The sequence below is a fragment of the Drosophila biarmipes genome, chromosome 2L (assembly GCF_025231255.1).
Source record: "Drosophila biarmipes strain raj3 chromosome 2L, RU_DBia_V1.1, whole genome shotgun sequence".
In the NCBI taxonomy this organism is placed as follows: Eukaryota; Metazoa; Arthropoda; class Insecta; order Diptera; family Drosophilidae; genus Drosophila; species Drosophila biarmipes.
Window position 1 is genome coordinate 15,073,558 of NC_066612.1, and position 15,299 is coordinate 15,088,856.

General features: G+C 46.0%; 4 protein-coding genes and 1 non-coding gene across 8 annotated transcripts; 3 read left to right on the forward strand and 2 right to left on the reverse strand.

Moving 5' to 3' along the window:
• Positions 1 to 218: 218 nt before the first annotated feature.
• On the forward strand, positions 219 to 4,954 carry LOC108033776 (probable aconitate hydratase, mitochondrial). Its single transcript, XM_017108376.3, has 4 exons — positions 219 to 390; positions 2,131 to 3,768; positions 3,832 to 4,335; positions 4,397 to 4,954. Exons 1-4 carry the CDS (start codon positions 358 to 360, stop codon positions 4,583 to 4,585), a joined length of 2,364 nt encoding a protein of 787 aa, XP_016963865.1. The 5' UTR covers positions 219 to 357; the 3' UTR covers positions 4,586 to 4,954.
• Positions 4,955 to 5,091: 137 nt separating this feature from the next.
• On the forward strand, positions 5,092 to 6,215 carry LOC108033778 (uncharacterized). Of its 4 annotated transcripts, none has more exons than XM_044093948.2 (2): positions 5,092 to 5,850; positions 5,924 to 6,215. In XM_044093948.2, exons 1-2 carry the CDS (start codon positions 5,296 to 5,298, stop codon positions 6,158 to 6,160), a joined length of 792 nt encoding a protein of 263 aa, XP_043949883.1. In that variant the 5' UTR covers positions 5,092 to 5,295; the 3' UTR covers positions 6,161 to 6,215. The 4 variants fall into 4 exon arrangements, with proteins under 4 accessions (XP_043949883.1, XP_050741372.1, XP_050741371.1 ...); XM_050885415.1 differs by having other exon boundaries at positions 5,939 to 6,215; XM_050885414.1 differs by having other exon boundaries at positions 5,092 to 5,847.
• Positions 6,216 to 11,963, reverse strand: LOC108033777 (GMP synthase [glutamine-hydrolyzing]). Its single transcript, XM_017108377.3, has 10 exons — positions 11,583 to 11,963; positions 9,732 to 9,839; positions 9,355 to 9,659; positions 8,790 to 9,090; positions 8,629 to 8,725; positions 8,067 to 8,436; positions 7,802 to 7,994; positions 7,342 to 7,743; positions 7,089 to 7,280; positions 6,216 to 7,031 (listed from the first exon to the last, which is right to left on the reverse strand). The coding sequence occupies exons 2-10, from the start codon at positions 9,819 to 9,821 to the stop codon at positions 6,930 to 6,932; spliced, it is 2,052 nt and encodes a 683-aa protein (XP_016963866.1). The 5' UTR covers positions 9,822 to 9,839; positions 11,583 to 11,963; the 3' UTR covers positions 6,216 to 6,929.
• On the reverse strand, positions 9,192 to 9,327 carry LOC122818901 (small Cajal body-specific RNA PsiU2-38.40.4). Its single transcript, XR_006368384.1, has one exon. It is a non-coding gene; the product is annotated as a small Cajal body-specific RNA PsiU2-38.40.4 (non-coding RNA).
• Positions 11,964 to 12,431: 468 nt separating the features above from the next.
• On the forward strand, positions 12,432 to 15,239 carry LOC108034281 (protein MCM10 homolog). Its single transcript, XM_017109140.3, has 2 exons — positions 12,432 to 13,687; positions 13,753 to 15,239. Exons 1-2 carry the CDS (start codon positions 12,520 to 12,522, stop codon positions 14,919 to 14,921), a joined length of 2,337 nt encoding a protein of 778 aa, XP_016964629.1. The 5' UTR covers positions 12,432 to 12,519; the 3' UTR covers positions 14,922 to 15,239.
• The last annotated feature ends 60 nt before the right edge of the window (positions 15,240 to 15,299 follow it).

Genomic DNA, 15,299 nt, shown 5'->3' on the forward strand with positions numbered 1-15,299 from the left:
AATGTCAAAGATTCCACCTAGTGGTTTTTGGTCAACTTTTATAAAAGATGTGCGAGACGTTTTTTATCCTTATTTCGAACAGTTTGGTGCAAGAAATTAATTTTTTCCATAGAACACCATCTAATTCTCGAGCACGAGCTTTTTGCGCAGTGCAGCTAGATTTGGCGGGAAACCAGCCAAACTGGCACCGCGCTCATTCGCGCCGGCTACGAACACTGGCCGCCCTGCCGAAGAAGTTAGTCTGTGTTGAAATCTTCCGGCTGAGAGGGCTGAAAATTTTGACGACTAAGCTTCCGCTGCATACCAGTTCCATTTCCATCGAGTGTATTCGAGTATCGCCTAATCAGGACGCGAACAATGGCTGCGAGATTGATGAGCGCCCAGGCACAGGTAGGTGCTAGCCCGGAGCCTGTGCCTCCAGCCGGACGGAATAAGCCACGCAAATATATACATATATGTAGTGTCTCCGAATGTCGAAAAACCCTAAATCCAAGCTGATAAAGACAACTGGAAGCACTGCGCGATAGTCGGCGAGAAATAGTTGGCAGTATTTTGCACACCAGCAGGATGCGGGCAACGAAAAATCGCGAACTTTTCGCACAGCGTTTTCTAACCTAAAAACAAAGTCCAAAGATGTTAGGTAACCGAGTTCGTAGTGTTTGTGATTCTACAGCCCCTGCATCCCTGCATGGGTTGGAGGCAGAACGTAGTGCTCCGGGGGAATCGGTGGCATGCAGCAATTAGCGGCAGTTCGCGAGGGTTCTACGCCTTTCGGCTTTACATAATCGCCGGGCCGCAGTTATTTAACCAGGAGACCCTCTATAGCATATATCTTCGGGGGGAGGTCCGTCTTATCTGTGACAGGTTTACTTACACTCTGATAATGACCGGACTAATTATAGTCCCTCTTCAACTCGGGAATCACGCGCCTCGGAGGAGCCTGCCATTGCGGGTGGTGCTTTTCCACGCCAGCTCCGAGAAGGGCTCCACTGTACTGGCCAACAAGTTAATGACCTATTTGACGTAATTGCCATTGCAATTGTTGCGATTTGTTTGTGTGTGTCACGTGGCTCACTTAATTGCCAGGCCTTCTCGCAATTTGCAACAATTTCAAAAGTTGCTCTATCTGTGCATAAACAAAACAAACAGCAATCCCAGCTGTTTTCTATAACAAATATATTTGTATATCAGTATTGCTCTTTACAATTAGGAATTATCGTTTTTACCAAATAATTTGTCATTTTTACCAACAACAATTATAATTTTTTTATATTTTCATGCAACATTTTAGCTGTTTTTATATTACATCGAAGTTGGACTTTATTTCCAACCAAATGCATAAACAATTACATTTTACATAAATAAAATTTTAATACATTTTTTGTTATTCTCATGCAGTTTTTCGGGCCTCTTTATACTCATAAAAAATATTACCTTTTAGAATTGGCTGCCAATCTGTAGTCTGATAACCTTGTGTGGAATATTTTTAGTCATATAAAATAATTAAGGAGATAAACAGATTCCTTCCAGAAGAAAGCTTCAAAATATTTTGCCATAGATAAGCTATCTTGAAATAGCCCTTGTTTATAAAGTGCAAGCGTTGCCAAATGTTTTGTTTTTAAAAACAAATCCACAACAACTAAGATCGAAATATAAAGATAAATTGAATTGCGCCGTTAGATAAAAAATAAAAGAAAACATTTACATAAGTATGATTTTCATGGCAGAAAAATAGAAATATTTTCAGCTATGATCGAAATTTTCCTATCTGTGCTTTTGACAAAACATCACAACTTTTTGAGGTTTGTTCAATTCCTGATAAAGCTGTGCCAATCTAATTAAAGTTGAGAGGGCTTCTCCTGACATGATAATCAAGTGTTTATTACGGCCTCAATCGAATCAATCAATTCAGCTAGAGTACAGTGGGTACCAAAAAGAAAACAGCTGATAAAAGTCAAGAGATTGGCCCATCTTAGTCATAGTCATGACTGCTAAATTATGTTCTGACACTGTGCTAATTACTTGATCTTGATTTGTTTGCTCACAACACATAAAAAAACGTGAAAATTTATTGTGTTCTTATTTGAAAATTTAACTCAAGCGTGTTTCCTTTCTCTCCCTATTTTCCAGGTGTGCCGACTGGGCAAGCATGTGGTGGCTGAAGCCCCCGTGGTGCGCCAGTTCCACGCCTCCTGCTACACCGCCTCCAAGGTGGCTCTGTCCAAATTCGACTCGGACGTCTTCCTGCCGTACGAGAAGCTGAACAAGCGCCTGGATGTGGTGCGTGGTCGCCTGAACCGCCCCCTGACTCTCTCCGAGAAGGTGCTGTACTCCCATTTGGACGATCCCGCCAACCAGGACATCGTGCGCGGCACATCCTATCTGCGCCTGCGTCCCGATCGCGTGGCCATGCAGGACGCCACCGCCCAGATGGCCCTGCTGCAGTTCATCTCCTCCGGACTTAAGAAGGTGGCTGTGCCCTCCACGGTGCACTGTGACCATTTGATCGAGGCCCAGATCGGCGGACCCAAGGACTTGGCTCGCGCCAAGGACCTGAACAAGGAGGTGTACGACTTCTTGGCCAGTACCTGCGCCAAGTACGGTCTGGGCTTCTGGAAGCCAGGCAGTGGCATCATCCATCAGATCATCCTGGAGAACTACGCCTTCCCCGGCCTGCTGATGATCGGTACCGACTCGCACACCCCCAACGGAGGCGGGCTGGGTGGCCTTTGCATCGGCGTTGGTGGCGCCGATGCCGTCGACGTCATGGCCGACATCCCCTGGGAACTGAAGTGCCCCAAGGTGATTGGCGTCAACTTGACTGGCAAGATCAGCGGCTGGACCTCGCCCAAGGACGTTATCCTGAAGGTGGCTGATATCCTGACCGTCAAGGGAGGCACTGGTGCCATTATTGAGTACCACGGCAAGGGCGTTGACTCCATCTCCTGCACGGGCATGGCCACCATCTGCAACATGGGTGCTGAGATCGGAGCCACTACGTCGCTCTTCCCCTTCAACCAGCGCATGGCCGATTACCTGAAGTCCACTGGCCGCGCTGGCATCGCATCCGAGGCCCAGAAGTACCAGGGCAAGATCCTCTCCGCTGACAAGAACTGCGAGTACGACGAACTGATTGAAATCAACCTGGACACCCTGGAACCCCATGTTAATGGACCGTTCACCCCCGATCTGGGCCACCCCATCAGCAAGCTGGGCGAAAACTCCAAGAAGAACGGCTACCCTCTGGACATCCGCGTGGGTCTCATTGGCTCCTGCACCAACTCCTCGTACGAGGACATGGGTCGCTGCGCCAGCATCGCCAAGGATGCCATGAGCCACGGCCTGAAGTCGAAGATCCCCTTCAACGTGACCCCCGGATCGGAGCAGATCCGTGCCACCATCGAACGTGACGGCATCTCCGAGGTGTTCGACAAGTTCGGCGGCACCGTGCTGGCCAATGCCTGTGGTCCCTGCATCGGACAGTGGGACCGTAAGGACGTGAAGAAGGGCGACAAGAACACGATCGTCACCTCTTACAACCGTAACTTCACCGGCAGGAACGACGCCAACCCGGCCACCCACTGCTTTGTCACCAGTCCCGAGCTGGTCACGGCCCTGTCCATCGCTGGCCGTTTGGACTTCAACCCGCTGACCGACGAGCTCACTGGATCCGACGGCAAGAAGTTCAAGTTGAAGGCTCCCTTCGGTGACGAGCTGCCCGCCCAGGGCTTTGACCCCGGCCAGGACACCTACACTGCACCCCCCGCTGTGAGTTTAAACAAATCCCCAAACATTTTTAAAGTTCATTTAACAATTTAATGTTTTACGCAGAACGGCGATAATGTTAAGGTGGCAGTCGACCCCAATTCGACCCGCCTGCAGCTGCTGGAGCCTTTCGACAAGTGGAACGGCAAGGATCTTACCGACCTGACTGTGCTGATCAAGGTTAAGGGCAAGTGCACCACTGACCACATCTCCGCCGCCGGACCCTGGTTGAAGTACCGTGGCCACTTGGACAACATCTCCAACAACATGTTTATTGGCGCCACCAACTACGAGAACAACGAGATGAACAAAATTAAGAACCAGCGCAACGGCACCTGGGGCGGAGTTCCCGATGTGGCCCGTGACTACAAGGCCAACGGCATCAAGTGGGTGGCCGTCGGCGATGAGAACTACGGCGAGGGCTCTTCTCGCGAGCATGCCGCCCTGGAACCACGTCACCTCGGTGGTCGCGCCATTATCGTCAAGTCCTTTGCCCGAATCCACGAGACCAACCTGAAGAAGCAGGGTCTGCTGCCCCTTACCTTTGCCAACCCCGCTGATTACGATAAGGTTTGTGAGGTGTAGCTTAAATGGGCACAAGATTTCACCTTTATAATTTGTATACCAACAGATCCAGCCCACGAGCAAGATCTCCCTGCTCAACCTGAACTCCCTGGCGCCTGGAAAGCCCGTGGAGTGCGAGGTCAAGAACGGCGACAAGGTTGACAAGATCACGCTGAACCACACCCTGAACGACCTGCAGATCGGCTGGTTCAAGGCTGGCAGCGCCCTCAACCGCATGAAGGAGCTGGCACAGTAAAAGGTCCTGGACCTACTTAAGAACCCTGTCCAGAATCCTGTCCTAGCCCCCTTCTCCCAGTTGGCGAACACACTCAGACTCACAACGCAAGCAATTGAGTTATGGTATTGTTATTCAATTTTTTTCAAATTGTTTATATTTTATTTCGAGTATGTTGAGTGTGCTATTTTAAAAGTGAATTATGTAACCGAAAGGCGGCGAGAATTTGTAAGAGTTTTATATATATAATTATACACAATATTATTTTAATTCTTGCTACGAATGTTTCCTTCGATTTTGTTCTTTTCGAATTTGTCTAAATGCTCTGCAGATTGCCTCGACGATGAAGATGATTAAGTGCGAATAAAACTCAAAGAAATACGTATTAAACCAATTCTTTTATTTACTTAACAAGAAGTAAACCGGAAAAGCGGACAATAAGTTTCCTTAATACATCCTATGTCCTCTTTATTTTCCCCATTAATAAATTAATTGTATCAATTATATGATGTAAGACACGAGAGAGAGTTGATATTATTATTACGTAGTGGAAAATAAAGCATAATATCATTAACCGAAGTTGTTTTAGTCAAAATGGGACAAATAAAGTAACTAGGCGAGAAAAAGTAAAATGACTTGACTTTTATTGTCAATAGCAGAGCATCAATTTTATAAACCAAATCAGTAAAGTATGTCAAATTTGTTACTAAAATAAATTTCAAGTGGCTACAATGAAACGCAAAGGAAGGAGTAAAACCTCCGTTACCTCCAGCATGGACTTCGATTCCCACTCCGAGAAGCTTTCCTTGGGAAGAAGTCGAGCCTTAATGGCTGCAAGACTGAAGCGCGGGGAAAGGAGTAAGACGTCCTTTGATTCCACCACGGGATACTATTCCTACACTGATCAGACCTCCTTGAGAAGGACTCCCATTATCTTCTCACCCAGCCCGGGCTTCATGCAAAACGCGAAGGTAAAATTAAAGTTAATCGCCCTGTATGAGGACCACGAATGCTTGTGGAATCAATGCCACCCCGATTTCTTTAATTTTGAGCGCAAGGATCAAATCTGGGAGGCGATCGCAGACGAAATGAAACTGGACTCGCCCCCCGACTTTTGGAAACATTTTATCCACAGATTGCGCTATAATGTCGAGCTGGAACGAATCCAAGAGCAGCAGGCGAGGTTTTCTGGCGGCACAGTGCAACCCAAACTTTACTATGCGGATAAACTAGCATTCCTAAATCACATGTTCAACAGAGAAAAGAAAATTATACCTAAAGAGGTAGTAAGTTTAATATTATTAAATAACGTGGTGTTTTTCTTTTATTTCTTAATTTGTTGTGCTCTTCTTCAACTAGCCTATGCCGATCAAGCCTTCTGGAGCTCATCTTGAAAACCATTTTTCAAGAAACCTGCGCACACTTCGAGAGAAACCCAAATCTCGGACACCCATCAGCGAAAAGTTAGCCTCGCTGGAGAAGTTGAGAAATCACCAAAACAGCAAGTTGGTTCTGTCCCCAGAAGCCTTTCAAAAAATGCAAAAGGTCACCAGTGGAGGACCTTACTATTTAACCGAGAGATTCAATAAATCATAGGATTTAGTTCCGAATTTCCGATGTAAAGGGAGTGCAATACAAAGACTTAAATCCATTTTTCGTGTTATTACATTTCTTGTATCATAATCGTTTTGTTTTTATTGGTTTTGCCATTTTTTAAATATAGACGTTTTATATAACAATTCATAATTTTAGCTTACAATATTTTTGTTTCGTATTCTTACAATCTTTTTATTTATGCCTTTTGCCACGAAAACATATGCTCTCTTGCAAATATACAACTTTCAGAACTTGAGTTTGCAATTATTTAATATCTGTATGTATATAATATATATATTTTATGTATATAACTAAAAATGCGTAAATTAATTGTTTTTGTTTGTTACGTGGTTTGTGGGCACATTCCTTTTCACAAAAGGAACAAAACATGAAAATGTACATAAGTATTATTGGCAAATAGTTTGCCATCTGTGTTAGATCTCGATTCGCTTAATTCCGCATTAATTACACACACATGTATCATCGATATTATGAACCTGAATTGTTTTCAATTTTCGAAGCGGCAGTTCCAGTTCTGTATTTGCGCCTCATAAATTGCTCGTTTTACGTGTCTCTCTAAAAGGCAGGAGCAGCTGCGATGGCCTCGAAGGCTAGGATCGATCCATCCGCCGTTCGATCGTTATGCCAACTGACCGACCGACCGATCGGCCATTGTCCTATCGAGCGCCCGCCGCTTATTGGTTGGTTGATTATTGTTTGTCTCATCTACTTTTATGAAATGGCTGTTGAAAGTTTTGGTTTGAACGCATCATTCCCACTCGGTGGTGCCCGGTGGCTTGGCTGTCAAGTCGTAAAGCACCCTCGAGATTCCATCCTGCTTGGATATGTCTTGCACGATTTGATTTAGGACCTTTAAACGGATGACTTTTTAATATGCACATATCCAACAGCCTGCCAATGTACTTACTTGCAGTGGCAGTTGAACAGATCCCGGCTCAGCCGGCACACCAGTCATAAAGTCGTTCGTTATGAACGGGCGCAGCACCACCGATCTTCTGCAGGAAGGAGTGCGGTTAATGGGATCGCGATCAAAGTGCACGGGTATGAGAACGACAGGCATCTGTGAGATTTTCCGATACAGTCCAGCTTGCATAATAATCTGAAATGGGCACCACATTTAATATAACTTGCTCTTGCATACCCAAGATAAAGCTACTTACGTCGTTGGCGATGGCATCCGCTTGCCTTAACTGCATTAGCACAGCCGTGCCCAGTGTGGTGAGCGTGATATCCGTCACCAGATACTGCACGGGATCGCCGAATATGTAGCATACCCTGTTCACGTTGTGCAGGATGCGCGGTATGATTTTTGCGAGGAATAGAAGGTCCTGCCAATTGGGTTCCTGACTTGTGGACAGGCCTACAACGTAGCTGTATGATCGCTTGTCGCCCTGCACTCCTACGGAACGGATGGGCAGCAGGGTGGCCTGGATCTGCGAGTTGGCGGAGATTCGTAGCAAGTCCTTCTGCTCCGCCTCGCTTGTGGCGCCCGTTACCCTATTGATCAGAGCGTGGTTCTTCTGCAGCTTGTTTTTGTAGTCCACGATAACGCGGGCAATCACCTGTTATATATTAACAAATTAATTGTTTGCTAATGGGAAGCAAGCGCAGTAATCATGCCTGAGTCTCAGAGTAGTCCTTCTCCATGTATGGCTCCTCGGCGCAGAGGACGCGGATAGCCAGGCCAGGACCGGGGAAAGGCTGCCTCTCCACAAGCTCCGGCGGCAGGCCCAGATCATTGCCCAGATCGCGCACCTCATCCTTGTGGAAGTCACACAACGGCTCAACAACACGGCCCGCATTGCGAAGTTCTCTGAAACATTGAGTCATAAGGAAAATTAGCAAATCAGTAAGAAAAGAGGACCAAATTCAAATGATCCATTACCTGATCAAATCCGTGTCATTGTGGTGCGTTTTGATTGTTTCTGCATTCGTGCTGACCATGTTCGAGGCGGACTCGATCAGATCTGGTCGGAGGGTTCCCTGAGCCAGCATAACCTCTTCAGGCTTCAGCTTCAACTCGGCCACCACGTCGTTGGTCACCTTGACGAATATATCACCGATTATCTTGCGCTTCTCCTCCGGATTGTAAGTCTGACAGAGCATGGGCGTCTCCACCACGGAGTACTGTCCGGGCCTTTTGACCTGCGTGGTACCGTTGAGGAACGTGTATCCTTCCTTTCGGACGATCAAATCGATGCCAATATCGCGCAGCGAACGCTCCACCTTTTCACTTTCTTTCTCACGCATGAAACCTTTAGGTAGAAAATAAGTTGTTTAAATATCAATGTGTGTTTTAAAGGAAATATACTACGTTTACAGCGCCTCCAACAGTTAATTTTTGAAGTATTTACAAGTATTTTCGACTACACGCTCAAAAAAAAATCGAATTCCAATACAACGTTCTATTCTTAGGCTTTAACTGAGGCCCTTATCTTTTGCCATACCATTATCTACATGCACGGCAATAATTTGATTAGGATACAGGGCGCGGCGAAGCAAAGCTGCACAGACGCTCGAATCGACGCCGCCACTGACCAGCAGCTGTAAGAGTTAGATTTCATTAGAATACGCTAGTCTTTGCCAGTCAAAATGTTTCCAAACTCACCAACACTTTATTGTTGCCCACTTTCTCGCGAATGTAGCGTATGCACTCCTCCTTTCGGCTGCCCATGGTGAAGTTGGGGGTCAGTTCGCAGATCTCGTACAGGAAGTTCGATAGCATTTGCTTGCCATTGATGGTTAGGTCCACCTCTGGGTGGAACTGGACGCCATAGATGCGGAGTACCTCATTGTAAATGGCCGTCACAATGCGGTTTGTGGACCAGCCACCGATTTTCAGGTTCTCGCCAACCCGCTCCACGCTATCGCCGTGGGTTAAAAGCACGGACTGTGTGCGACTAAGACGGCTGTGGAACAGAAAAGGGTTGTGTTAGATGCGATTATGTTAAAGCGACTCAAGTTAAGAATTTCTACATAAGATCCTAGTAAAACCTTTCGGAAATAGTAAATATGTATGGCCACGTGTAGATCAGTTTATAGACTGCACTAAACTGAACTGTTCTTGGCATTATAGTTGCTCTGGCAGCATTGTATCAGCACTTAAATAAACTTTTTAAATTCAGGCACTTTCTTGTTGCTGCTCTCCCAAAGATGCTGTATTCCTGGCTCACCTGAAAAGCGGGCACGAGGTCTCGATCTCGATGTTCTGTTGGCCGTCTTCCCGGACATCCTTCTTCAGCACTGTGCCCCCGAACTCTTTGTTGATGAGCTGCATGCCGTAGCAGATTCCCAGCATGGGTATCTTAAGCTTGAACAGATCTGGATCATAGCTGGGCGCATCCTCTGCGTAGACGGAGTTGGGTCCACCGGAGATAATGATGCCTCGATAGCCATTGTTTCGTATTGTGGCCGCCGGCGTGTCCAGTGGCATGATGTCCGACTCTACAAGCAGTTCGCGAACCTTGCGGTCGATAACCTGAGGGAAAAATGCATTATATATTTAATAAATTTAAGCAGGGACTCTAAGAATTATTCAGGATAAGCTCACCTTGCCGTACTGTGCTCCCGCATCGAGTATAACAATCTTATCGTGCCGGAGGCCGTTCTCCGCTGTGCCCAGAAATATGTTTGAGTTCATTTCTTTATCGTTGCAGCACTGCAAAGAGCAAAAATTTGAATGTCAGTCAAGCAATCGCCGAAACAAACACCGAATCTCGACTGGCTGGTGGTGTCGTTTCTGCGGCTTATTTATGCTCCAGTTGTGGCTGCAATCGACTCTAGAGAAACAAGGCTAAAAGCTGACTGGGAGGCGGGTGAAACGGGGTTTAATTTGGGAAAATCGCGGGGATCGAGATTCAGGGAGGTACAGAGGGCTCACATACCGGCAATATCTTGTGGAGCACTCGCAGAAACATTCAACATGCAGCTGGCCAGGACGCTCTACGATAGACAACAAACATTGGCAAAGATTTTTCGTCACAGTAAGGTGAAATGTGCAATGTGGAAGGAAAACTCCAATGCGAAAACTCAAAGCGAAGAAAAACAAGGCCAAAGAGGCTACGCCTACGAAAAATGATTTGCGGTGCGGGATGGCGATTCTGATTTATATACCCTAGCTAGGGGTTACATTGTTAAGGCCAGATATTTTTTAGGTAAGCCTAAACATTTATCAACAATAAAGTTATTTCATCTCAAAAATTGCTGATTTTTTAGGATTTTATTAAAAGGTGTTAAAGGTTTTAAACCCTATGATTATAAAGATAAAAAAAATACATTAATTTTTAATTTTATTTAGTTATCTTTTAAAAAATAATAAATAATAAATTTTAGTAATAATAATTTCGTAAAGACCGCCGTCTACAGACCGTCTACAGACTAATTACCATCGCATACTTTTAGTTTGGTTATATTATAATAAATACAAACTTTTTAACTTTATAATTGCGAAGCCTTTAAAAACAAATTTTAAATTATGTTAGCACAGCCATTTTCCGATAATTTTATTAAAAAATTCCCTCTTGGAACTTGCAAGGGAATACAACGTTCGGACTGTGGAAATTATCGACGATTTTCGTACATTATAGAATAAAAATTTGGGAGCAAGATGATGGGGATGCGGAGAGGAAGCGGAACGGAACGGCATGGGGGAGGGGCGCCGGCTACTGACCGCCAGATGACAGGCCAAAATGGAAAGGAGAGAGTGAGAGCGGAAGCGGACAGAGAGCGAAAGATGAGAGAAGAAATGGCAGGTGAACGAAAACAGAGAAACAGAGCTGTAAAGGAAAATGCGCAAGGAAAATGACACAAAAATAAACAATATAAAGAAACGTCAGGAGGCAAATTGGCAGTGGCAACTCTACGGGTTATCTTTTGTTTTTCATACGTATTCCTTTGCCTGCTGCAGCAGCAGCAGCAACAGCGAACGGAAAGGCAACTCCGGGGGTTAAAAGTGCATTAGGTCACTGATGCGATGCGAAGCCTGTGATGTAAGCCCTGCCCTGCGCTTGGCTCTCCGATTTTTTGATAACAACAAGCAAAAGGTTATCAGAAGCAGAAAAGAGGGCGAAAACAACAATAACAAAAGTGGGAGGCCGCGTGCTTGTAACTCAATGCCCGAGCAGCAACCACACACGCGAGCACACACCAACACACGTGGAGCCGCCTACAAGCGGCGCTTATAACCACAAAATGGCCACGAGAGATGTTTGCAAACTATATACAACATTGCAAATGGGCGAAAAAAAAGAGGAAAAATGCCAAATGCGTTTGAAGCGGATTGCGAATGCAGCGGGCGGCGGGCGGCGAGGGGGTGGTGGGTGGTGCGCTGACTTCTGGGCGGAGCTGTGCCGCATGGCGATTCCGTTGGGACTGGCAGATCTGTGGCCAAGTGGCCTCTCACCTGCTCGTCGTTGGGGCCTGGCAGGCGCTTGTTCCAGGGGGCGGGATGTCCGTGGGCAAGGCCGTGGAAAACCGTGGCAAGCAGCGGAAAAACTTAATGCCCAAGTACTTGGTTCGCGATCCGTTGTTAGCGGTTCCCCGTTCGCCTATCACCGTCGCTCTCTTTGCCAAATTTCTGCGGCTGCTGCAGCTGCTTCTCCGCGTTTCCACGGTGGCTCGACGCCGCTGGCACAGTGTTCACTACGGTTTTCACGGCTGCAACTCGGCTGCGTTCGATCGGCCGCTTCTAGGCACTTTCTTTTCGCTTTTTTTGCAATTTTTTCGTGAATTAAAGCCGAAAGATGACTTATTGACGAGCGTAAGACCGTAACTTGGAAGCGAGAAATTACCCCGCTTGCGGCAAGGCAAAAATACAAAATGCGTTTGATGCTGGTATTTTATGGTGATGAACACTAATGCGATATATCGCATGATGGTTTGAAAACAGTGCCGTTTAATTTTTCAGAATTTAATAATAATAAATTTAATAATTATGTGAATATATATTTTTTAACTTTAATATTGCTTTCTTTTATGAACGTATTTGAATAAGTGGTTATATAAACAGATGAAAATGTTATAAATCAAATGGAGTTATAGAAAAATTCTCCGAATTTACATTTTTTAAAATTTCCTGGTTGCCATTTCAATAAATTACAGAAAACGTTTGAACAACATATAAATGTGAAGAAATACTATCGCTTAAAGCTATATATAAAATACTGGAAAATGGCACCTATAAGCATTCAGTGTTGGTTAAGAACCACAATAAACATAGTTTTGATATTACGCACCTACGGCCACACTAAGCCCGCCAAAAGTAATTTGTTTTGCGCTCATTTGGAAAACTCGTCGGATTAACTAAGAAAACACGTAAAATCTTAGGAAAACTGGATGAAATGAGTCCCGCAAATAAATCCCAGCCAGACATCAGTATCGACGATGAAGAGGAAATACTGGCGCTGGAAAAACTGCTGGGTGAAGCGGAAAACGACAATGCCGATACTGCAAAATCGGAGAAACCAAAACCCACACCCACCTTGGCCAATGCAGTGCCAAAACTGCGGGAAGACAAAAGCTTCGCCAACGCGTTCACCTTCGAGAAGACCGTGAAACCTGCCAAGCAGGAGAAGAGCGCGATCAGTAAAGAACCGGAGCTGGACTCTTCCGACGACGAGGAAGTGAAGAACTTCTTGGAACGCAAGTACAACGAGTACGGCAGTGATATAAACAAGAACCTTAAGCAGCAGCGGGAGAATGCTCATGAATCCAAGGTGGCCAGGGAGGTGGATCAGGAGCTGAAAAAGACCACCCAGATGGTCACATCCACGCCGCAGCCCCTAAAGAATCCACACAATCCCATCAAGCGCCAGTCGACAGTGAGCAGCACCTTCCAACGGCCTCCGACAGCTGCCGCTGCCGTGGCATCCACATCCCAGCCGAGTGCTCCCGTCTCCGCTGTTTACACGGATCCGGTCTTCGGACTGCGCATGATCAATCCCCTGATCTCCAGTTCTCTGCTCCAGGAGCGCATGGCGGGCAGAAAAGCGGTACCCTTTTCCGGCGTTGCCTTTCACATAGAGCGTGGTGATCTGGCCAAAGATTGGGTCATTGCCGGCGCCCTTGTTTCCAAGAATCCTGTTAAGAATACCAAGAAGGGGGATCCATACTCCACATGGAAGCTATCCGATCTCCGAGGCGAGATCAAAACCATCTCACTTTTCCTCTTCAAGGAAGCCCACAAATCCCTGTGGAAAACAACGGAGGGCTTGTGTCTGGCTGTCTTAAATCCGACAATTTTTGAGAGGAGGGCGGGTAGCTCCGATGTGGCATGTCTGTCTATTGATAGCTCCCAGAAAGTCATGATCCTAGGTCAGTCCAAGGATCTGGGCACTTGTCGGGCCACGAAGAAAAATGGAGATAAATGCACTTCGGTGGTAAATCTAACCGACTGCGACTATTGCATCTTTCATGTGAAGCAGGAATATGGAAAAATGTCACGGCGTTCGGAACTCCAATCGGCAACAGCAGGTCGTGGTATCAATGAGCTCAGAAACAAGGTTTTGGGTAAGAGGCTTCGAATTTCGTATAATACGAACGTTTGTTTTATTAGCTAACTTTCTTTATTTTAGGCAAAAACGAGGTCTTCTATGGCGGACAAACCTTTACTGCAGTTCCCGCGAAAAAGAGTGCCAAACTGATCTCCAAGGAACGCGATCGTCTGAGCATGCTGGCTGGCTATGATGTTTCGCCCTTCGCCCATACCATCGACCACGCCTCCAAGCCTAAAACAGCCGAAGCCTCTAAAGTTCCATATGCCGAGCGAGGTGGTCCAGTTTCCCGTTTGGCTGGTGGTGTGGAGGCGTCTAGGAAACAGAGGGTTCAAGATCTGGAGCGATTGCGAAAGCTTAAAGCGGAAAATGAGCGTTTTGAAAAGGAAAAGCAGGCCCAAGGTCATGTTTTAGGAAGTGATAAGAAAAAAGAACCCGAGGCAACCACGCCCACTGTCAGCATGCCCACTACACCTGTGCCGGATAAGTTCAAGAATCGTGGCTTCTCTTTTGATACCAGTCTGACGCCCAAACTTTCTGGCGCTGAAAACTTTTCGTTTGAGATCAATGTGGGAGCTCGTCAGGCACAAAGTGCCAAGTTGAAAGCAGCAGCCCTGCTGAAGAAGAAACCACTAGAGAAGATCAATCCCAACTCCACAAGAGGCAGTGAAAGTGGCAAGAGAAGAGCCATCGACGAGCTCAATGAGAAGTTCGATAGCAACGCCAAGCGCCAGAAAATGGAAGAAGATGACCGCGAACAGATGCGCAAGTCTAGAATAGAGAAAATTATGGCGGCCACTTCATCCCATACGAATCTCGTAGAGATGCGAGAGCGGGAGGCTCAGGAGGAGTACTTCAACAAGCTGGAACGCAAGGAGGCTATGGAAGAAAAGATGCTGGGCACCTACAAGATGCCCTGCAAGGCGGTAATCTGCCAGGTGTGCAAATACACAGCCTTCTCCGCATCCGATCGCTGCAAGGAGGAGAAGCACCCTTTGAAGGTGGTTGATGCCGAAAAGCGGTTCTTCCAGTGCAAGGACTGCGGGAATCGCACAACCACAGTTTTCAAGTTGCCCAAGCAGAGCTGTAAGAATTGCAAGGGCTCGCGATGGGAAAGGGCGGCCATGATCAGGGAGAAGAAGGTCCTGACTGGCAGGGAATCCCTATCCGTCAGAGGAGACGAAGAAACCTTTATTGGCAGCCTGGCCGGCAGTGCTAATCTCAACTTGCTGGTACCCGACGAAGAGTAAAAACAGGAACTCTTTGCTCGTTGTTGTATTTTTGATTTGTTTAATTATATATTTAAATTTAGGAATAATTAAAATTTAAATAGCAAATGCAGTACATACAAATATTTACAGTCCTCTGGTTGATCGCTATTTGGCTTAGAAAACGGATTCGTAGTAGATAAATAAGTACAAAGGTTCCGATACCTAAAGATCTAAGTGCCTGTGAGATTGTAAGTGCGCTTTAATAGAGAGATGTACCAGGTGTACTCTCTGATTTAGCATGAATGTTAATTTAATGATTGTATGACTTATGACTTAAATAAATGGAATCTTAGATTATGACTGAATATTACTATGGAATGCAGAACAATGTTTAGAAATTAAGAATCACTCTTAACT

Excerpts from the sequence above, each read along its gene's own strand:
- LOC108034281 (XM_017109140.3), top strand. The coding sequence starts at position 12,520 with ATGAGTCCCGCAAATAAATCCCAGCCAGACATCAGTATCGACGATGAA. Across the intron at positions 13,688-13,752 it reads GCTCAGAAACAAGGTTTTGG|GCAAAAACGAGGTCTTCTAT; the intron begins GTAAGAGGCTTC and ends TCTTTATTTTAG.
- LOC108033776 (XM_017108376.3), top strand. The coding sequence starts at position 358 with ATGGCTGCGAGATTGATGAGCGCCCAGGCACAG. Across the intron at positions 391-2,130 it reads TGATGAGCGCCCAGGCACAG|GTGTGCCGACTGGGCAAGCA; the intron begins GTAGGTGCTAGC and ends CCTATTTTCCAG. Across the intron at positions 4,336-4,396 it reads ACCCCGCTGATTACGATAAG|ATCCAGCCCACGAGCAAGAT; the intron begins GTTTGTGAGGTG and ends GTATACCAACAG.
- LOC108033777 (XM_017108377.3), bottom strand. The coding sequence starts at position 9,821 with ATGAACTCAAACATATTTCTGGGCACAGCGGAGAACGGCCTCCGGCAC. Across the intron at positions 9,091-9,354 it reads ACCTCGTGCCCGCTTTTCAG|CCGTCTTAGTCGCACACAGT; the intron begins GTGAGCCAGGAA and ends TCTGTTCCACAG. Across the intron at positions 8,437-8,628 it reads TGCCGTGCATGTAGATAATG|GTTTCATGCGTGAGAAAGAA; the intron begins GTATGGCAAAAG and ends TTCTACCTAAAG.
- LOC108033778 (XM_044093948.2), top strand. The coding sequence starts at position 5,296 with ATGAAACGCAAAGGAAGGAGTAAAACCTCCGTTACCTCCAGCATGGAC. Across the intron at positions 5,851-5,923 it reads AAATTATACCTAAAGAGGTA|CCTATGCCGATCAAGCCTTC; the intron begins GTAAGTTTAATA and ends TTCTTCAACTAG.